This window comes from Dendropsophus ebraccatus, chromosome 9 (assembly GCF_027789765.1).
Source record: "Dendropsophus ebraccatus isolate aDenEbr1 chromosome 9, aDenEbr1.pat, whole genome shotgun sequence".
NCBI classification, from domain to species: Eukaryota; Metazoa; Chordata; class Amphibia; order Anura; family Hylidae; genus Dendropsophus; species Dendropsophus ebraccatus.
Window position 1 is genome coordinate 26,927,117 of NC_091462.1, and position 23,782 is coordinate 26,950,898.

A 23,782-nucleotide genomic window follows, 5' to 3' on the forward strand; every position below is an offset into this window, starting at 1 on the left:
GTCTTTCATCTCCTCCTGATGCAAAATGTGTGCTCTGTTCTCTCCACTGCCCCTGTAAATGGGTTTCTGTTCCTGTTATACACGCTAGCTGGGATTTCAGCCATCTCTTTCTCCTTCCCTCAACACCTTTTGACTATAACACTGCCATTTATACCCATTGGAGCCTACCACCATCGGAGCCTATCAACACTATACAGAGATTGTTATCCTCCCCCCCATTAGTTCATGTGACATGTCCCCAACTTTCCTATCTTAAACTAATATGACAGCCAACATGCCTACATGTATGTTTTCATACAAACTGGTCTTGCAGATGTTGCCTTAGGTTGGATTTAAACCCAACTTCAGTACTATTTACCTATGTTTAAAGGGTAAGGGCATTTTCTTGGGGGGGGGGGGGGGGTTAGTTTTCTTTAAGATGTTACAATGCAGGGCTCTGATTTAGTATGTAAAAGAGATACAAAGAAGAGTTAATCTCCCACATGTCATGTTAAGGAGGTCTTTTCTGTTATTGACCCCACATCTGCTTCCTTGTGTTTCTGTAGCACAGCCTTAAAAGCTATAGATGCAATAGAAGACATTATGGAGTAGTATTGGGCAGTGTAAACTGTAAATCCTGCACTGGGGTGCAATATATCACTATAATATATATATAAAAAGAACTTTTTATTGAATATCTGTATGCTTTACTCTGGCACCCCCCCCCCCCCTTCTTAGACGTCTATGGACATCGTGTAATTGATCCCTTAGTGAGATGATCTATTTAAAGATGAATTTCCATTGTGTTTCAGAGTTTAGGAGAGAGGATGGCAAGGAAAAGAGACTGATAAGGGAAGAAAGAGGATTCTGTTTCTCTGATAAGATATATTACAAAGTATCTTATATTTACTTGAACAACTGATTTATACAAATGTGACTATTCAAGCCCAAAATTGGTTTGGCCTTTAAAGAGATTGTATCACCTAGATTTGTTATTTTATTTTTATCTGTTTCTATTTTCTGGCTGTAATTTTTTATTATTTCACTTTTTGTACATTGTTATGGGGGCTGCCATCTTGCCTGAGCTGTCTTTAACAGCATTTAAAGACATGCTTTACAGCAAGACTCATGGACATAGACAACAATAGACAGACTCTATTCCACAGGGAGCTGCTATTGTCTCCTTTATCTATTGGTGTCACATGACGCTGCAATGCTGTACAGATCACTTTATGGCAGCCTCCTCTTTTCACTACAGAAACAACAGGAAGTCTCAGCTTAGTTTTAGCCCTAGTGGTGAGAATGAAAACTGCAAGATCTCAGGAATATTTTTTGATAGAAAAATGGAAAACTAAAAAAAAAGTTTAACATAAAAACATCCTTTAAACATTAAGTCATTTTCTACTGACACATTCCCTCTAAATCAGACTGATGACCTTAGTCTGAGGATACCGTGCCAGAAGCACAATCTCAAATGGTACAGACAAGCTGTGAATAAAGTGTTATTGCTGAAAGACCAATGGTTATATAACGTCCAAAGACACAACACAGGTTATATGTCACATCTACAGCAGCCATGATGGTCAGGAAAAAAGGGCATTTAGCTGCTAAATACAGAAGGCTTGGAAAATTGTGTCCTATTCTACAGCCTATGCCAATGTAAAACCTGTATATAATATTAGATATGATGATCCATGTCGCACCCATTATACCATTAAAGATATACATGTTAAATAACTAGCAAACACCAAGGGCATCTATAGGAGCTTCTGCATTAAATTAGATGGGTGCGGAATCCAGCAAGGCTCTTTTCTCCTCTACTGTTAAGAAATAGAGAACCAGTTTAAAGGGGCACTCCAGAGGGAAAAATATTTTTCAAATGAACTGGTGTCAGAAAGTTATATAGATTTGTATATTACTTCTATTTAAAAATCTTCTGTCTTCCAGTACTTATCAGCTGCTGTCTGTCCTGCATGAAGTGGCGTATTATGTTGTAGGTGTGCTGCAGGAAGTAGTGTATGGTTTCTTACAAGATGCTCTCTGCTGCCACCTTTGTCCATGTCAGGAACTGTCCAGAGCAGGAGAGGTTTTCTTTGGGAATTTGCTACTGCTTTGCAAAGTTCAAGTCACGGACAGAGGTGGCAGCAGAGAGCACTGTGTCAGACTGGAAAGAATACACCACGTCCTGTAGTACATACAGCAGCTGATAAGTACTGTAAGACTTGAGATTCTTTTTAAATACAAACTTAACTTACAAATCTATATAAATTTCTGACATGAGTTGATTTGAATCCCCCCCCTCGGAGTACCCCTTTAACCCTCTAGTGACTAACCTATTATGGGTCCTAAATGGTCAATTTTGTTTTAAAAAAAAATTACCTCCAGTGGGATTTCTAACATATTGGTGAATCACTTCATTTACCAAGAGGACCCCTTACCCCAGGGGAAAAGAATCTAAAGTCTTGGACACTAGTAAATTTATCAAAGGCCTTGCACCTATCTTTAGGTGAATAATTGAATTTTTCACCCATTTTTGGTTTAAGTTCTATTTATTAGCCAGTATTTGACAGGTGAATATTTTTTTTTCTTTATCTGCCTGTTTTGAGTATTCACCCCAAAATTTGCTTAATCCGAGACTTAAAAAAAAAAAAAAAAAAATTGCAAAAACTGGTGCAGGCCTACCTCTGGTCAGTATCAGGTGAATTTGTTTGCAACTTTTTTTGTGACCTTTTTACTTGTCCCGCTAGGTGTCTCCTTTTTTGCAGTCTTATGTCCACTGCTTGTTCTCGGATAGTTATGTATGTAACAGCTAGATCAGGACAGATTACAGGAAGTGGGGACAGGCTTTAACTAGTGCTATGTGCTTGAGAGAGAGAGATGACATTATAAATTACATAGTAGCTCTAATATTTATTTGTAGCATAGTAGCTATATTATGTGGTAACAGCAATTCAAATTTGTGTAATTCTACTATTTTTAGACAATAAACGCTCAAGGGCGTTTGTTTTTGTGTTTCCAAGAACAATAACAGTTTTATTTTTGTGTTGATGCGACTGTATTTTAGGCAACATGCAACGTTTTGATTGTTTTTTTTCCCTATATTTTGTGGAGGTGAACAAACAAATAAAACCAGCAATTCTGGCATTGTTTTGGCAGGTTGTTTTCTTTTATAGCATAGGAGAAATAATAGTATTTTATTATGTGTAACATTCTTTATTCTTTTTTTTTTATAGCAAAAATATTTTGTAAGAGGAAAACCATGATTTTTTTTTCTTTTTACTTGAAACTTGTCTTCCTAGAATTTATTGAACTTGGATGTAGAATTTTTACATTATTTACTTAAAGAGGCAGTGTTACGAAACAAAACTTTTGAGTGTGACAATCTCCCCTCCCCTCTGTGACATGGCTCCATTGATTCTAATGGAGTCACTTGTAAGAGGGGAGGGGGTTTCATCGCACTGGGGGCCTGTGGCCCGCCTCCAGTGCTTCTTGCCAGGCTGGTGCTCTGGAATGGACAGGCTCCGTGTGTGGGAACTGGGTGGTGGTTCAAAAAAGGGACTCCGCCACTGGCATTCCCGTGTTGGTGCTGGTCTGTTCATGTAAATAACACAAAGTGATGTACCTAGTGGTACATTCGCTTCAAGGTGCCCATGCACTGGTGCCAACAGTATAAGGTGTATGGGAATCTCCTAACGCTCCTACCTCCCTACCCTTTGCTTCTCAGAGGAAAAAAACAGTGCCAAGGCTGTTTGGCTGCAACTGAGATCTCCCCACCCATGGAGAAGACATGAATGTTTAGCCGTGCCGAATATTCACACGTATGGGGTAAACGAGAGGGATAACTCTTGGCCGAATGACCATTTGGCCTACAGTTATTAAAGGTGTATAGGCTCATTAGCACGTGGCAGTGGGGCCACTGCTGTAGGACCCAACCTGTCGATAGGGATGCTTTTTTTAAATTCTAGGTAGATACATTCTTATTGGATATAAATCGTGAGTTTACGATCTTCATCCGTCATCAGCAGCTTGCACAGTCTGGGGAAATAACTTTTCTAATTACATATGAAATGAAACCAGATGGTATTAAGAGTAATTGTGCCCTTATAAGTGAAGCCGTCTCCAATTATCATTGTTTTTCAGGAGCACCTGCTATTACCAATGTGTACAGATTTCTTGGAACCATGTTTAACTTGTGGGATGTTCAGGCTTCATTAAACAAATCAGTTTTTAATTAATGGCATTATAAAATATACTTAAAGCTGTGATTTCCATTACTTTAATTCCGGGGCCAAAGCTACTGTTTATGTAGAGTCTAAAAAAGGCAGATGCACTGTGGTTGGCGCTACCTCGAATCTCCACCATTATCAGTACACAGTTAAAGACATAATAATCCAACAATCCACAGTCTGACCAAATTGTCTATGAGTGTATCCATGGTTTCTAGTCAGCCTTAGGACTGTATCCATCTTTGTCAGCCACCGGCAGTAAAACACAGAGCGTTTGGGGTTTCACGAACCCGAACTTACTGTAAATTCACTAATCTCTAAAGGAAAGTCATAGGGGGACATGTATGAACGGTCCGCCTGAGGAGTACGCCTGGGAGAAGGGAGAAGGGAGATTTGCCCCATCTCCCTAGGGTACACCTGCCATATCCCCCGCTCCCCTCATAGGCAGGCAGAAGGGGCTCAGGAGGCACGGCAAGGTGGGGAGGAGGCGTGGCTAGCAGGTTTAAATCATGATTCGAATCTACACCTGTTAAAAGCAGGTGTTAATTTGGTACCCCGGGTGCAGGTTCGGGCGCCCAGTTGGTCGGATTCACTAAGAGGCGTGCGCCTCTTAGTGAATCTGGCTGTGGTAAAGGGGATGGGGCCTAATTTTAGACCCCATAATTCATAAATTGCCCCCATGGTCTTTGTCAGTGGGATCCATAAGAGTGTGTGTGTTTGACACCAAGTAAATGATTGTACAGTGAGGCAAAAAGACAATATAAAGACATATGTTCAGAGGTCTAGCCTGAGCCAGCCCCCAAGGAACATACTGCTTGTTAATTGAGTGTGATAGAGTGCCTGAATGAAGCTGTGAGCAGTTGAGGTCCAGAAATGCAGCTGTGTTAAGGCTAGGTGTATGCTGCCATTGGGATCCATGGATCCTTTGGGATTGTGAGGAGGACACACTTATACAGGTCGATCAGAGGGAGCAAGTGAGCGCCGACCTGTCAGGTCAGCGCTCGCTTGCTCCTCGTTCCCTACTCGCTGTTGGCACTATTACACGTGTTGACAACGAGCAGGTAAGTGCAGGGGGGGGGGGGGGGCAGGCAGTGGTGGGAAGGGGGGGGGGGGGTTCCGTGCAATTATCAGATCGTTCATCATTCGGGCAGCCCATAGGAGATAGCGACGGCCTGCTGCTGCCGCTCCTATTGCACGGAGTGACGGCAACAGATCATTGCTGTAGTGTTTTCTGTCTTTCTGTCTTTCAACATCGCTTTTATTGGACAAAGCGATTATCGCCCGTAACGGACGACAATCGGCCAAACACCTCCAATAATCACTTTGTATAATAGAGCCTTTAGGCCCTCAAAGATATCACTGAAAGTAGCCAGTGAGCTACAGTACAATCATAAAGAAAGACTGTAGTGTAAAGGAGTCAGGAAGATCAGTTTCTAGGGAACCAGGGATGCCATGTTGGTGAGTTCGTAGTAATGGCCGGTTGTCATAATAGAGTACGTCAGATGTGTATATGCAGTTGGAGGAACAATAAAATGCATCTGCACTTTAGACTGAATCATAATTCGAAATCTGTAATTTACCTTCCTTCTAAAACTAGTAAAAGTACAAGAGGTGCCAGACGGTCAAAGCGACCGAAATTATCTTAAAAGAGAAAATGACTGTTCTCTCAGAGAAGTGAAGTTATTTGATTTCCTGCGTTAGTGATTGTGTAGAGTTTGCTGAAAGTGATACTCCAGAAGAGGAGGTGTGTCTGGCAGAGACACTGTAACGAAACTGTGTTTACCATGTGTTGCCCTTGGATGCCATTCTAACCTAAAAACCCAAGTGTCGGAGTTTTTTGGGTGCTCAAAAAAATACTTTACAAATGTAGAAGCCTAGGCTGGCTTGGAAGTGTCGGGCTATTGTATAAAAAGGCTGGTGCAACTTGGCAATATATAAGGGGGTAGACTCCATGAGGCGCACAATTAATTTTGATGAAAGTCATCAGCCATCTTAGATACAACCTGACCTCCTGAGGGAGTAGTGGTATGGTGTATTATCCTATGGACCTGGGTAATGAGACTTCTGAATCTTAGGCCTTATTCACGCGTTTGTAAATTTGTGCAGAATTGGCGACCCACAGTTACGGATACACTTAGGGCCAATTGATTTCTATTGTTTCTATTGCAAAAAAACAGGACATGTCCCAGTATGAACTTTAATTTCAGAAAAATTAACCAATAATAGTCTATGGAATCCACATTTTTCTGCAGACTTAACGGTTGTTAAAATACACATCATCTTAATTCAAATGATCACCTTCCAATTTTTTGCAGATTCGCAGCTTGCAGACAACAATTGTGGACATAATATACAGTCCTGAAAAATTACTGAAAATGTGAACGTTAGACCTTAGGCCTCCGTGACGCAAATAAAAATGACGCAAAATTGCGTAATAGATCCACAATTTTAGCTAGTGTCTTCATTTTGACCACTTTTATTGGATCCACAAATTTTTTTTGCAGATTGCAGACAGAAAGTTGTGGGCTCAAAATATGATCCACAAAGATACACGGACGTGTGAATAAAGGCTAAGTTATACTTGGTCTACAACCATCATTTCCATGCTAAAGCAAGTTTCCTTCCAAGTGTGAGAGCAAACATTACACTGTGGTTGGCACTACCTCCAATCGCCAATAAGTGTATACAGAAAACAATTATAGTGAAGGAATGGTCACAATACTGTAATGATTTTTCTATATCGTAGGGAGAGAATACAGCACTGCAACCATCCATTACTATTTCTTTATTGAAGCATACCAGAAAAACAGTGAGACCTGACAATATCTGACGCGTTTCGATCTGCGATAATCTTAATCGTAGCATAAGTCATAACGATGATTAGCCATCTGGGTATCTAGTGCCTAGAGTAAAAACCCAAAAACGACTGAGGAGCATATTTCATCTCCACCATGCAGTATGTTAGGTTTTACCTTAACTTTTTTTTTTTTTTTTTAATAATTTGAATTTTTTAAAGGGAGCTTTTGTTTTATTATTTTAAAAACTATTTTTTTTTATTTAACTTTTTTTAGTGCTGCCTGGAGACTAGTTTGAGCTGCTACAGATCAATTAAATACATATGTACTGCATTGATCCATGAGATCTGCACTCTGTTAAGTCTGTGAGTTCCAGCAGCTATGGAGGCCTGGCAAAGGCTTATATTACATCATAGAAAGCTAATCTACTCCCTATGGCGCCAACAACAATATTTAGTAACGCTTTTTGGTCATTCTGTCAGTTTTGTTCCCATTTAAAGGGTTAAATAGCTTAAAAAGCAATTACTGTATTCTGGCCATAAGCCAAGGAGTTGCCATATATATAGAGTGGGCCAAGTCCTTAGCCCTCTCTATTCCAACTTATACAGGATAAGAAAAAGCCAGGCTACTTTCCTGCAAAACAGCGCCACCTCGTGGAATGTAATAATGGAAAAACAAAAATAAACACGCTTTATCCTTAGATCCCAATATAGGCAGATCCATATTGCTTTGGCCGATCAGTGTATTCTTAATGTTAGAGCTCACTTTGAAGATGATTTGCCACCTCTGACACCGTTCAGTTGACGCGTTTTTGCCAATGACCTTTTCATCCTTTGGCAGTACTGTAGATTATCCTCAAATGAGTTAACATATATCTAATAATGTAACTCAGTCCTGAGCCATCGCCGCTCAACAGAACAAAGTTAATGTAATCACTAAGATTATCGCTTTATTATTACTGTTACATTTAGAATATTTTGGCCTCTGTGCCTATTACTCCAGCACTTACTATTCCACATGTTTTAATTATCTTTTTGTTCCCCACTTTTCCAGGCAAACTGCTTCTCACATTTTACTTATTAACCTTATAGTATTTCAGTGGGGACATGAACTACAATCCTTTCACATTATGTAAGAAATATCAGCAATTTCATTCACTAAGGCTGCATTCACACGTTCAGTGTTTTTCCTGGTCCGTGATTGTGGTCTGCTAGCTACCTCCGTGATCCGTGCAAAACAGTCCGTTTTGCATCCGTTTTTCATCCTTGTCTGTTTTTTTTTAATGGATCTGTTTTAAAGCATTACATTCATTACATCACATCCGTGTTTTTCATGGACCAACATGGATGTCACATCCGTGTACATCTGTGAAAAACACAGATCTCATTGATTTCTATGGTGAATCCTTTCCGTGCATCCGTTCCAAATAATGACATGTCCTATTTTTTAACGGCACGGATCCGTGAAATCACGGAACGTCTGAATAGCCCAATAGAAAGCAATGGGCTGTAAAATTGTCCGTGCGCATGGACAACTTCACGGAACGTGTGAATGCAGCCTAATAAGTCTGGGTTCACACTATGTTTTTGTAATCCGTTTTTTGCAAAAATGGATGAAAAACGGATGGAAAAAACTTTATTTGTGTGCATTCATTTTGATCCGTTTTTGCATGGACTTCCATCTTTAAAAAAATTGGATCAAAACATATAATGGAAGTCAATGGAAAAACAGATCAAAAAGGATGCACACAAATACATCCGTTCTTCCATCGGTTTTTTTTTTCTTTTTAAAAAACGGATGATAAAAATGGATTGCAAAAACATAGTGCGAACCCAGCCTGATATGCCGAAAGTCACATAGGTGCCCTAATATAAAGTGCCTTATGATTTACTGTAAAGCATCGTTCCCTATATACAGAGAGGTGAAGTACGGTGGATGGAATATTATGAAAGGCGCACGGATGCGCCCGCATCAGAACTCAGAGGCGCTAAGGATCTTTTCTGAGGCCGACTGTTTCGTGACCCGGACGGTCTCATAATATGTGTGACCATAGCCTAAGGGCCCTATTCCACCGGACGATTATCGTTTGCATAATCGTTAACGATTAACTATCTCAAACGACCGCTATTGCGAAAGACCTGAAAACGTTCACTCATTTCCATGGAACGATAATCGTTACTTATGATCGTAATTGCGATCGTTTTTCTTCGCTATTTATTTGCTATTGCGTTCGTATCTATTGCAAACGACCAAACAATGTCTTATTCAATGCGAACGATTTGCGAACGTTTTGCGAACGAGCAACGATAAAAATAGGTCCAGGTCTTATAAAGCGATCAACGATTTCTCTTTCGGTCGTTAGTCGTTAACTGCATTTCAACCGAACAATTATCATTTAGATTCGAACGATTTAACGATAATCTGTACGATAATTGTCCAGTGGAATAGGGCCCTTAGTCTGTAGCAGCCTGTAATGCTGAAAAGCTGAGCCTATTAGGAAGTTATGTGCCGTTTTTCTTAGATGCATGCTATCTTCAGGCCTGGATTCTCTGAGTTGACAGTGGACGTGTCAGTCTTTGTGAGTTCCTTGTGAGGCCTCCCGTCCTTCTTCAGGAATATGTGGGTCTCCTACCCATGTGTCCCAGCTATGTTTCATACAAATACTTCAAGCAGAGCTCTTGAGAAATTGATACAGAAAGTACTTTGTAAAACTCACCTCAAGTCTTATTTTGTAAGACCTCACCTCGACAACTCCTTTCCATATGCCCTACTAAGCTATAGAGCAGTGTTTCACAACTCCTAATGGCCAACAACAGGTCATGTTTTGAGGATTCCCTTAGTATTTCACAGGCGATATAATTATACTCAGCGTATCAGGTATTATCACAGGATTCTTTGTAATGGATATCCTCAAAACATGACCTGTTGGTGGCCATGAGGACTGGAGTTGAAAAACACTAGTATAGAGGAAGATCGTTGAGACTTCACTGAATGTGCCAAAATAGAGAGCCAAGAGCATCCCTCATTCTGGTAAGCCTGACTATCCATATAGTGATACATTTCCGTCTCTCCCAGATGATCACTGCTTTGGCTTTCATTCAAAAATGATAAGAACAAAGAACTTAGGCAGAACTTCAATTTTGAGATGTTTAAAAATTTCACTCATGACTGGAAAAACCTGAAATGTTTGTGACTTTTATTTATGCTCTATATATAGAAAGCTGCGACCCCCCCTTACACACACACACACACTCGGCCATTGGTACATTTTAATCCATACGATATGGCTCTTTTTGTCAATATGATTATTACAAGCACAGGCCTGAGGCCTAAATGGCAGTGGACAGGGGTCACCTAGGCAATCAGTATTAACTTTTTCCACAATTTGTGTTACTGTAGTTTGTCTGTGTGATGAGGCCAGAGGGGAAAGCCTTTGCTTCTTATTCACAGGGGTGAGCCTTGGGCATCCATAACCCTGTTGGACTACATCCATATCCTTCCTTGGACTACTTTGAAAGCTATTAACTTTTACATACCAGGAACAACCCAGGAGACCTGCAATTTTTGAGATGCCCTGACACCTAGCCATCACAACCTGGCTGTGCCCATGTCTCCTGCTGTATGTCCTGCAGGAAGTGGTGTATTCTTTTCAGTCTGACACACTGCTTTCTGCTGCCACCTCTGTCCATGTCAGGAACTGTCCAGAGCAGTAGCAAATCCCCATAGAAAACCTCTCCTGCTCTGGACAGTTCCTGTCTTGGACAGAGGTGGCAGCAGAGAGCACTGTGTGAGACTGGAAAGAATACACCACTTCCTGCAAGACATACAGCAGATGATAAGTACTGGAAGACTTGAGATTTTTTAATAGACATAAATTACAAATGAATTAAACTTTCTGATGACAGTTCATTTGAATTTTTTTTTCTGGAGTTCCCCTTTTAATGGTTTCACTTTATTGGCTGATTAGTGTGAATTGGCTTGTCCATACAAAAACAATAGCCATGTTAATTAGGTATATTACAATGCACTTGAGACTGCATCTTAAGAATTAGCAGATAGTCCGTAAGAGTCTAGCTTTAGATTGCGAGGGTGCTCACTGCACTGCTAATCCCAGTTTTTCACTTCAAGTACGCAACATCTGTTAGATGTAATGAAACCATTATGGTAGAATCTGTATTAAGCACCATAGTGTTCCCAAACGTAGAGCTTTTGTATCAATGCAGCAAATTCAGTCTACAATGTTCTGCAAAACAATTCCTGTTTTATTAAGTTGCAGTGTTTTCGTAATGGGCTTGGGCACGGCTTGGGGAAATTCTTTATCTAGAACAACGAGTTCTGAATGAACGGCCTGTAATAATGTTTTGCTCAGTAGAGAGTAGTGAATGTGACAGTGCGGCTCGGTAAATCTCAGTCGCTTTTCCTTTAGGCGGCAGTGCACGTTGTAATTATTGTTATCATCACGACTATTAATGTTATATACTGTATACTATTATCAGTAGCGGATTATAATAGGTCCGTTTCAGGCGGCAGCCTGGGGCCCTGAGCTCCTGAGGGGCCCATGGCCACCCAAACAGACATACTTTCAGTGGTGCATTATCTCCAGACTACAGTTCAGCCATGATTTGCATAAAAATTGCTGCTTTTTACCGCAATTTTGCACAAATCAGGACCTTATCATGTGACAATGATGTCACCAGAGGTCCTTAACAGGCTGCACAATGGAGAAAAAAGACTTAAGCATGGTGAACAGCCCGGGGCCCATAGTAAAGTTAATCCTGCTCTGACAATTATATATTCTTTATTAGGGATCAGACTGATCTTCTGGTAATCTGGTGGGCACCGATTTAAGGCCCTATTACACAAAGCGATTATTGGCCGTATTTGGCTGATTAACGGCCATTATAGCCAATAATTGCTTTGTGTATTAAAAGGCAACAATCATCCGACATGCACAATGCTGGCTGATTGTTGTCTTTTAATGTCTTTTAACATGTTGAAAGAACAGCGATATGGATAGCAACGACCTGTTGCTGCCACTATCTTCTATGGGCTGTCTGTACGATTTAAGGAGTGCCCTGGCAGCTCCCCGCAGCTCCCCACGGCCCCCACCGCAGACAGGTTCTGAAGCAAAACTGGAGGAAGTATCCAGTTTACTAGCAACTAGATGTGGTCATGACCAAGGCCACCATCAAGAGAGTACTGGTAGTACTGCTGTCAGGGGTCTGGGACATTTTTTTTTTTTTTAAATGGGCATCTGTTGCTGCCATCACCTTCCTCTGTTTTACACAAATCAAATTAAATGTAAATTTGCATTTCTCTGTGATTTTGTGTGAATCACAGAAACACCTCTTAGCACAATCCCTTTACCAGGTAACTGGCATTACACCAGCAATATTGCAGAGATTCGAGAGGGGAGGAAGGCCATAAGTGTCTGTCTATGTGGTGGTTGTGATGCTGCTGTTCGAGGGCTGGGGGGAGGGTGTCAATAAGCATTAGTCTATAATGAAGAAGTTATCATAGCGCACTCCTGGGTGGTGCAAGTTGATGAAGTAAATACTATATGAAGAATTGTCAACCGCACACAACAGGATTTGTAATTCTCTTTAGGCCATGTAATTTATTCACAGATTTAATATTCCCATGCTATATGGATTGTTTCTATATGGATTGGTACATCAAATATACAGACATTTGGAGAAGTTTGCAGATTAGTATATCACACAAGAGACGTTTTGGTCATGTAAGACTTTTTTCAACACGTCAACTACGATTGTTTACTCCTTCTGATCCCAGCAAAACCATGGGCAATGCGCAATTACACTGAAGATTATTGAACAAATGCGGAACTTGAGCAAACGAATGTGGAATTACAGAGAACGATTAGCAAACGATTAACAATAATTTTAGGCTCAGAACTAAATCAATAATCAACGACATATGAACTATTTTTTGATTATTGCCTACAATTACACAGAACGATTATTGTTTAAATTTGAACGATATAACGTTTTTTTGCACGATAATCGTTTAGTGTAATAGGGCCCTTAGGGTCCTATTACACGGAGCGATTTTTAAAGATTAATGACTAACGGTAAACGATCGCAAACGAGATTGTTTATCGTTAACCTAACATCGTCACCATATTACACAGAACGATAATAGTTACAATCGTTACTATGATCGTTATTGCGATCATTTACTCCTTCTGATCCCAGCAAAACAATGAACAATGTGCTATTACACTGAACGATTAGTGAACAAATGCGGAACTTGAGCGAACGAATGTGAAATTACGGCGAACGATTAGCAAACGATTAACAATAATTTTAGGTTCAGATCTAAATCAATGATCAACGACATACGAACGATTTTTCAATCATTGCCTGCAATTACACTGAATGATTATTGTTTAAATTCGATATAACGATTTTTTGCACGATAATCGTTCCGTGTAATAAGGCCCTTAGACAAGATTGTAACAAAGGATTCTCTGGGACAGAGTTGAAAGGGAAATTAAAGGTCGGAGTCATGTGAGGGTACTGGAAGATACAGTCCCTTAGGGGCTTATTCCACGGAGCGATAATCGGCCATATCGGAGGGATAATCCGCTGAACCGGCCCGATTCGGCCGATTATCGCTCTGTGGATCGATCTGCTGATCGTTTATTTAGGTTCAGACCTAAATTCATTGTTCGCCACCAGCGCATCGCTACGGTGGAATAGTGGTGCGCAGTGGCGACTGACAATTTCAGCAGTACCATACATTACCTGTCCAGGCGCAGGTCTTCTCCTTCTGCTGGGGTTCCGCGCCACAGCAGCTTCGGAGCGGGGCTGTCTGAACTGACAGACCGTTTAGCCAATCACTGTCCGGAACCGCCACGGCCAGTGATTGGCTGAGCAGTCTGTCAGTTTAGACAGCCCCGCTCTGAAGCTGCTGCGGTGCTGGACCGGAAGAGAAAAGGAGAAGACCTGCAGTCCGGACAAGTAATGTATGAAACAAGGGCTGCAAGGACATCGGTAACGATGTCCCTGCAGCCCTCGCTTAACGATCATCGGGGCCGTGGAATAGGCCCAGTAAACGAGCGCCGGTCTAGCAGATCGGGGCTTGTTTACATCATTGATCGGGCCCTGCACGGCCCGTGGAATAGGACGCTTACTCCCGATACTGTCCATTCTGTTAGATCATCAAGGCTGGGGGAAGATTCTGATTGGTAGGTTTGTCCTTGATCTAGCTTAACAGTCCTTCCATAAGGCCGTATTACACGTAGAGATTATCGTTTAAAGATTTGCTTAAACGATCGATTGCAAGTGAAAACTAGCATTTTTGTAGCAAACGATTCTGAGGTTATTACATTCACCGATTACTGTCATGGACGATTGTTTTTACGTTGTTATATGGTCGCAAATCGTTCCTCAAAACAACAGGTTTTATCGGTGAGCGACTTATTACACGGACAGATATGCAAATGACCTGCAAACTACCAGCGATAATTTTCAAGACAAATATACACGATTTTTCATTCATTGTTTGATCGTTGGGTGTTATTACTCAGGCACATAATCACTCATTTTTGATTGTTATAGCAAACTTTAATCACGCCGTGTAATAAGGCCTTTAGAAATCACCACCAAAAACAACCATGGAAACCCCTAGTTTTAGGTGCCGCTGACCAGAAACTGACAAGGAGGTGTGGCCAGGGTCTTCAATAATCAATAATCCTTCCTGGATCTGGGTGCGATAACAGGTGTTGACTCTATCAGACAGAAACTTTAATGCATCTTTGTTGCAAATCCATTAAAAATTTGAAGGTTTTTTTTTTTCCAGGTTTTTGTTTTATCCCTGCCAGATTACGAATTTGTGTGTAATAAGAAAGAAAAAAAACTCCTATAAAAAGTGCAGCAAAACCTCAAGTGGCCAAAAGCAGCTTACAGCCCCTGTGTGCAGATCTTACATGAACAATATACTTTTGTCTCAGTTATCCCAGAAATGTGTTACCTGATTAAAACTGGTCTGATTTAATTACGCGATTTAATTTGCTGTGATTGCTGAAGGTGACATTGCAGTTAAGGCCGTCGGCGGACTACGTTTCCTCAATCATGTTCTCATTAAGATCTGTGCGCGTTGTACGTATGTAATAAGTAATTGTTTACAATGTATTGAAAGATTATCAGACTTACCAGAAGTTCTCACCAGTTCAATTCAAGTGAGTGTTTTACAAAGCCCGGTCTATGGAGGAGCAGCATGTACTATACTGTAGATTAGGAGAATATTACAAGTCACTCAAGGTCATTCGTAAATTAGAAAAACATTATACCGGCAGCAGAGAAGAGCCAGTGATAATGTGGGCACAGCTTTTCCAATATTACAGTTTTTAAGGAAAAAACAAAACTAGAAAGTACTGTATTAACTCACTTTATACTGGTAACAACTATTAGAACACTGGCACGAGCTACAGCAGATGACTATGTTTGGCCGTATGTTACTGTGCATTATGGGAGCCAAATGATGATGAAGAATAAAGATTACTTACTGATGTGAATAAAGAAGGAGGAGATGCTGATCTCAGAGATTTTTTATGGTTTCATCCTTTTTTTTAATATAAAAAGTGGCTTAATTGCTGTCAGGATTTAAGGAAAAAGCCTGTGAGTCCTTTCTCCACCCACACATAAAGATAGCCTGTGAGTCCTTCTTCCTCCACCTACACATAGAGAAAGCCTGAGTCTTTCCTCCACCAACACAGAGAAAGCCTGTGAGTCCTGCTTCCTCCACCTACACATAAAGCCTGTGAGTCCTGCTTCCTCCACCTACACATAGAGAAATCCTGTGAGTCCTCCTTCCTCCCCCCACACATAGAGAAAGGCTGTGAGTCCTACTTCCTCCACCCACACATAGAGAAAGCCTGTGAGTCCTGCTTCCTCCACCCACACATAGAGAAAGCCTGTGAGAGCCTGTGAGCCCTCCTTCCTCCACCCACACATAAAGAAAGCCTGTGAGTCCTGCTTCCTCCACCCACACATAGAGAAAGCCTGTGAGAGCCTGTGAGCCCTCCTTCCTCCACTCACACATAAAGAAAGCCTGTGAGTCATGCTTCCCCCACCCACATTTAGTGAAAGCCTGTGAGTCCTGCTTCCCCCACCCACACATAGAGAAAGCCTGTGAGTCCCCCTTCCTCCACCCACACATAGAGAAAATTTGTGAGTCCCCCTTCCTCCACCCACACATAGAGAAAGCCTGTGAGTCCTGCTTCCCCCACCCACACTTAGAGAAAGCCTGTGAGTCCTCCTTTCTCGACCCATACATAGAGAAAGCCTGTGAGTCCTGCTTCCCCCACCCACACATAGAGAAAGCCTGTGAGTCCTGCTTCCCCCACCCACACATAGAGAAAGCCTGTAAGTCCTACTTATTCCACCTACACTTAGAGAAAGCCTGTGAGTCTTGCTTCCACACCCACCCATAGAGAGAGCCTGTGAGTCCTCCTTTCTCCATCCACACATAGAGAAAGCCTGTGAGTCCTCTTTCCTCCACACATAGAGAAAGCCTGTGAGTCCTCCTTCCTCCACCCACACATAGAGAAAGCCTGTGAGTCCTCCTTCCTCCACCCACACATAGAGAAAGCCTGTGAGTCCTCCTTCCTCCAGCCACACATAGAGAAAGCCTGTGAGTCCTGCTTCCTTTACACACACAATGAAAATTTCATCTTTGTTAAATGTTTTATTGTAATTCAAAAACAGGACAAGAACATGGTGTGCTTCTTAGGAGCCAACAGCTGGCGTCAAGTGATATTTCTATGTAGAAATCCTAGTGTTCATTATATGGTTGTCAGCCTTCGGATCATTATACTATATCTTGGGGAAATGGGAATAAAATGAAAACACGCCGTCTTGTAAGTACCAGTCAAGTGTTGAGAAATCTATGTTTTTTTCTCCACTTTTCTTCACTTTATTTAGATCAATTAATGAGCTTTGGTCTGTTTTACACGTACAGAACAACAAGTGGAAGGAAATATTCTATCGATGTCTAAAGTATCATTCCAGGTTTCTGTCAGTCCTATAGGAGTTGTAGAAGCCCACAGGGGGTATAGATTATATTTTTTTTTCTTCAGTTTTCCATTATTCCAACATAATTTTTCCATTTTTTTTTTTAATAGGACATCGCACATTGTTTATTGGAGTTCATGTACCTCTCGGAGGTCGAAAAAGCCATCGTCGCCACAGTCACCGACATCGTGGACACAAACACAGAAAAAGAGACCGGGAACGGGATTCAGGTCTAGAAGATGGACGGGACTCTCCTACATATGGTAATGGAAATCTATTTATTTTAATGAGAGAGCAGAACTGATTAAAGGAAAGTGTGAGAGACTAATTTTTTTTTTTTATTATTTTGCTAATACGTTGCTTTAATAAAGTTATATTGCTTTCACTTCATTAATATGAATGTACGCGTTAAGTTTTTTACATGAATAGATTGGCACGGGAATGCCAGTGGCACTGTCCTTTGTTTTGAACCGGCGCCCGGTTCCCATGCACAGTGGCGGTGTATTCCTGGGCTACAGCCTGGAATAAAGCACTGGGGGTGGGCCTGGCGGCCCCCAGCGTGACGGGACCCACTCCCCTCCGTGATGTGGCTCTATTGATTCTAATGAAGCCGCGTCACAGTGGGGAGATCACTGTGGGAGCTGGGGGATCTTCCTCCAGTGCTTCATGCTGGGCCGGTGCATGGGAACCGGGTGCTGGTTAAAAAAATAACCGTGCACTGGCATTCCCGCACCGGTGCCAATCAATTCCTGTAAAAAAATTAACTAAAAAAAATGTATAGTGTTTTTTCACTATTACTGATCTTCTGTTTACTGGAGACAGTAGGGGCAACATGGGCCCCTCTGCTGCCACCAGTGTTTGCATTAGGAACTGCCCTGCCATTCCCCATACCCTGGTGCACAGCTCTGTAGAGAACAGGTCCCCTTCCTCAGTGTTTTCTATATTCTTATATACAGTACAGTCGCTGTCTGCTGCAGCCTCCGCACTGCGAGTGTTGTTTGCTATCACCATCCCCTCTGCTAGTGGTTCTAGTATAGTGAGCGGTGCAGCAGCTGCAGCAGTTATAGGGCTGCAGCACACAGCGATTGTGTCAGGCAGCCTCCCCCCTGGGTATGGTATATATGAATATACAGTGCATGCGGGAAACGGGACCCCGCTCTGTATATTGCTGGGCTGCAGGGGATGGGGGATTGCAGGGCTTGGATAGAGACACAAACATTAGTGGCTGCAGAGGGGCCTGTGCCACCCTTTACTGCTGTAATTCAATGGAGGTTGAATGGTACATACAAGTGTACAATGATTTCAAGGGAGTTATATTACAAAGTAATATAACTTTATTAAAGCAAAGTATTAGCAAAATGAAAAAAAAAGTAAAAAAGATTTCGGAGTACCCATTATAAATATCGTCTTGTATGTTCTCCTTCTTTAAATCAGTACTGTTATTCATATAAACTTTTTACATGTTGTTCAGAGTTGTCAAATGTTTAGATTGGACTAAACTTCACATTGTGCTGTTCAGTGAGGTAAGAGAGCAGCCAGTCCCTGGCCATTTGCCCAATCCCACTGAGGCGCTCCATACACTATAATGTAGTGCATCAGCCAAATCGGGTGGCCGGCTGAGGGATGAAGCACCTGCTGCTTACTTCACCCAGGTATAGCTTGCAATCGCAGCATGTCTGATTGACACATGTGAAGTCTCAACAAATGAGCAATGATCACGGACAGTAGCACTCTGCAGCCAGACAGCTTGTGTGAAAGGGCTCATAGATATGATGAACACACATGCACATTACTTATCTACATTGATAGCACTAATACAAATAAACACACACACTTTTTTATGAAGGGAACCCCCAAGAGGACCCCAGGTTGTGTGCATTCATCAGCTCCAGGGCTTCTATTACTTACAGCCCTGCACCCCCCAACTCTCCCCTACTTCATCTGTCCTGCTTAAAGAGGAGAGCAGGAGGCAGCCAGCTGCACCTCACACCTATGGCTGACACTAATGCTTCTCGGCTACATTTAAAAACCAACGCCAGGCTGTTGGTATATATTTTGATCAAACCATATTGCCTTATGTACCACATGCAGGTCCCCTGGCCCACATGAGTCCCTACACTAAATCAACACTGTGTCGGTCAGTGACCGCCAACCCCGCAAAGCGAGCGAAAACAGGGAAGGGAGGCCATAGAAAGGCCCTGCAACCCCTATGTCACAGGACCAAACTCCAAGGGCCCTCCCAAACCCAGCAGGCGCCGCCCGCAGAGAAAGCGGCAACCAAGCACCACAAGTGTGAACAGGGTCTTTCTACTCACCACTGCACTGGAGGTAGAATGGGAGAAAGAGGAGGTAGTTACCATGTGTGCACAGGTGCTTCCTGCTAATTGGGGTCACATGGGTCTTACCAGGAGGAGTGCTAGCACTCAGAAAAGGGAGAAAAGTAAAATACGGACATGGAGAGAAAGGAGCTGCTGCACCTCACACCTATGGTTGACACTAATGCCTCTTAGCTACCTTTAAAAAACCAACGCTAGAATGTTGGTATATAATTTGATCAAACCATATTGCCTCAAGAAAGATACTGTATGCTGAGCCTTGGAGCTTATAAATTAGAAGGTCAGCCCTCCATAGAGCCATGATTATCATTTGGGCCAGGGCCCCTGACAGCAGTACTGCCAGTACTGCTCTGATGTTGGCCTTTTCTCAACCTCTAGGTTTAATTAGGTTGTCTAGGCTTACAAAAACATGTCTGCATTCTTCCAGTAACAGCACTGCTCCTGTCCCAGGTTGTGTAGGATTGCAATTCATCTCCATTTCCTTAAATGGAACTAAGTTGTAAAACCCACACCCAAACTGAGGACAGGAGTGGTGCTGTCACTGGAAGAAAAAGCCTAGACAAGCCATTTAACTGAAATCTATAATGGTAATGATAGAAAACACAAGTTATATAAAAAAGGTGCATACCATTTTATCATACAGTGTTTAAGTTTTAGTTTGATAAGACCAGAAAAGTCCTCTGCATTGTATTATGTGCAAATAATATGGATGTATCGCTCTCCATGGTCCTAGCAGCTACATGTATTATTACTACCAGGAATTGCAGTAATTAAGCACAACTATAGCATGCTCAAGTTTGATCGTTCATCATTTAAACATCCGTAGCTGAAGAAGTTGGATGCAGTCCTAAGGCTGTCTGGAAAACATGTCTGGAGACTGCCATGAGCCCTAGACTATCTATGTTTTCCCGTACTCCATAGGGCTGCATACAACTTCTACAGTCACTGGTATCAAATGCTGAAGGATGGGACTCTAGTATGCTCGAGTTGCACTCATCTCTAATATTTGGTTATTATATAGTATAAATGTGTGAGATATATTATATTTTTATTTCTTACACTTATATTTTCTTTGCCACTCCTGACTTTCCCCTTGCAGGCACAAATAAGGATGAAGTACAGGGGTCCACACACTAACCAGGAGCTAAATCCAAACTCCTATATGGTCCAACTTTCTAATGCTTTTTGTGGTTTAAAATATCCCTTCAGATAAAACATGGACAGATCATCACAAGACATATAAACAATGATCTCGATACCTTCTCCTATATGGGAGGTACTGTCCACTTTCCAAAAGCTCCACCTGCTCAACAATGTGTCAGTTCCAAAACATACCATCGCCAGAGTTATATGTCACATCAAATAATTCAAATACAAGGAATCAAGGTACCTTCCACTTAGGAGTATGCTTATGTGGAGGTTAAAGGGGTATTCCACTCAAACATAACTTATATATTGCGTTCCATGGTGAGACTTACAACTCATTCCATACTTGTTATTATCTATTCAGTCTCCTTCCCCCAGTTCTCAGCTTCTGCTTTCTGCTGAAGACACAAAAAACTATGTGTGAGCTTTTCTCTCAGGTCTCCCTCTCATCCCCCTTGCTTCTGAGACAACTTATTCAAACAAGTTATAAATAGAAGCAGACGTGCCATCACACCTGTGTGCCATCCAGGCACTGGGTCACGAGTTAACATCTTAAGGTCCGGCTGTATCTCGGTCAACCACCCCGGAGTGGAGTCACAACTGACCATCTAGCAAGTGACCGGACGATCCTCTGACCAACACCACAAAAATCTGTGCATGAGCTTTTTTCTCCTCCTCCCTTCTGAGACGGCTGATGTAAACAAGTCCCTATCTGCAATTTTGTAGCAACTCTGTAAGGCCAGGAGGATTAATCACAGGGAGTTCATCAGCTACTTGACCTCAGTTTTAACCCTTCCAGCATTGCAAAGAAGGTACAAAGTTACAAATTCAGCCATCTAGGGACTTGTTTACACCAGCCACCTCAGAAGGGAGGGGGGATGAGGGAGAGACGGAGAGAAAAGCTCACACAGTTTTTTGTGTAGAAAGCAGCAGCTCAGAACTGGTGGAAGGAGACTGAATAGATAATAACAGGTATAGAATTAATTGCTAGTGTCACCACGAGCAGCAACATATGAAAAGTTATGTTTGAACAGGATACCCCTTTATTGACACTACAAACACAAGCAGGCTAAGGTGACTCGGACATCCACATGGGGCATGCTTATGGATAAAAGCAGGTTGTTGGTTTATACTGTTAACTGTTTTTTTTGTTGCAGACACTCCATCACAGAGGGTCCAGTTCATCCTGGGAACAGAAGATGATGATGAAGAACACATTCCCCACGACCTGTTCACAGAGCTGGATGAAATATGCTTACGTGAAGGAGATGATGCTGAGTGGAGAGAGATGGCAAGGTCTGTAGTTATGCAACAAAGAGTGAACAGTGGGGAAATAAATGGTTCCAGATGAGTTATAGGAAATGGTGTATTGTTTGCAGTCTGACACAGTGCTCTCTGCTGCCATCTCTGTCCATGTCAGGAACTGTCCAGAGCAGGAGAGGTTTTCTATGGGGATTACCTGTCCATGACAGTTGCTGTCATGGACAGAGGTGGCAGCAGAGAGCACCGTGTCAGACTGCAAAGCATACACTACTACCTGCAGGACATACAGCAGCTGATAACTACTAGAAGACTTGAGATCTTTCAATAGAATTAATTTCCAAATTTATATACCATTCTGGTACTTGTTGTTGAAAAAATAGTTTCCCTTTAAATGTAAATTTATGTTAGCTTTTGGGAAGTTGTTATCCAAGATAAACTAAGAACGCCCTTCCCTAACTATGTAGGACATGAAGGGTGTGGTTGTGTAACCAGTCTGTGGCTTTGGTTGTACTTATCCATCTATTGTTTTAACAGATGGTTGAAGTTTGAAGAAGACGTTGAAGACGGTGGAGAAAGGTGGAGCAAGCCCTATGTAGCTACATTGTCTCTTCATAGCTTGTTTGAGTTGAGAAGTTGTATTCTCCACGGGACTGTCTTGTTGGACATGAGAGCCAACACATTAGAAGAAATTGCAGGTACCGTATTACTTGTAAAAAGATGACCTGTGTAACAGTGCACTTCATGTTGCTTTTCTGATGTTCCCTAAATGATCCCATACCTAGAGATGAGCGAACCGAATTTTACGAACCAAGAATCGTTCCGAACTTTGCAAAAAGTTCAGTTCGGTACCAAACCAAACTTTTTGGAAAGTTTAGAACAAGTTCCTAAAGATGGCGACCACACAATTTTGTATGCATAAAAACAAAAAAGGGTCCTCTGCCCAGTCTCTGGTGTCCCCCACTGATCATAACCTGCTCAGCTAGACAGTGACTGAGACAGGACAGTGCCGCAGGCAATAGTAACTGTCCCATCTTAGTCAGTGATCGGCTTGGTGGGATTTGGTGGCTGTGGGGGGCATCAGAGATCAGAGAAGCAGAACATAGGAGGAGTGCAGACAGGTAAGTATTGAGCAATATATGAGCACATTTTTGGGTCTGTTACAGCTAAACACCTGCATTCGTTTAGCTGTGTTAGTGTGGTCTGTTTAAGGTTCGGCTTGGACAAAGCCGACCTTTACTTTAAGGCCAGATTCACACTGGATGTATCCGCAGCGGATACCTCTCCTGTCACTTCCAATGTGATAACATACTGCAGCAGGAGTGTGCAATGATTGGCTGTGTGGGACCTCTGGGAGCCGGGTGCCTCAGATGCGGGCGGACCGTGAAATAGGTAATGTATCATCCCAGCAGCAGGGGGTTAATGAGGTCGGGACTTACATACTGGCAGCTGGATGACAATCCTGCTGCAAATATGTAATCACATTGGAAGTGACAGGAGAGGTATTCGTATCAGATTTCACTGCGAACTTGCAGCGTGAAATCCGTTGCGGATACCTTCAGTGTGAATCTAGCCTAAAGTTTGGCAATTCTGACATACTGAACTTTTGAAAGGTTTGCTCAGCTCTTTCTATAACTCTTTTATTTGTTCTAGACTGATACCCTCAGATCATCCTGGAGTCCGATCTTTTCATACTCTAGTCTCCAAATATACCCAATACGTTTTCACTACAGGGAAACTTTTTTGACACGACCACTCAAAATTGAAATAAAAAGTGGTCTTGTAGAGAGGTGGCCTTTTTATTTTTTATCTTTAGGGTCTGTCCACACGTACAGTGCGAGATTTATGCTGCGAGTCTGGCAGGCCCTAGCAGTTCCCTGTAACTACATACTGGCAGCTGTCTGAAAGACCGCTGTGAGTATGTAATTCTGACACCCCCTTAACCTCTTCGGACAGACCCTTAAAGAAAATTGTAATTAGGCATAATATATCTTGGAGCCAAA

The 23,782-nt window shown here is 42.0% G+C and overlaps 1 protein-coding gene across 3 annotated transcripts in view; it reads left to right on the forward strand.

Annotated features, from left to right (window-relative positions):
• Nucleotides 1-23,782, forward strand: part of SLC4A10 (solute carrier family 4 member 10) — a 194,080-nt gene that overhangs the window by 79,693 nt on the left and 90,605 nt on the right. For all 3 annotated transcript variants that reach the window (XM_069982813.1, XM_069982814.1, XM_069982815.1), the window contains exons 3-5: nucleotides 17,148-17,300; nucleotides 21,677-21,815; nucleotides 22,317-22,477. In XM_069982813.1, the coding sequence (XP_069838914.1) occupies nucleotides 17,148-17,300; nucleotides 21,677-21,815; nucleotides 22,317-22,477 (453 nt within the window). The remainder of the gene's footprint in view (nucleotides 1-17,147; nucleotides 17,301-21,676; nucleotides 21,816-22,316; nucleotides 22,478-23,782) is intronic.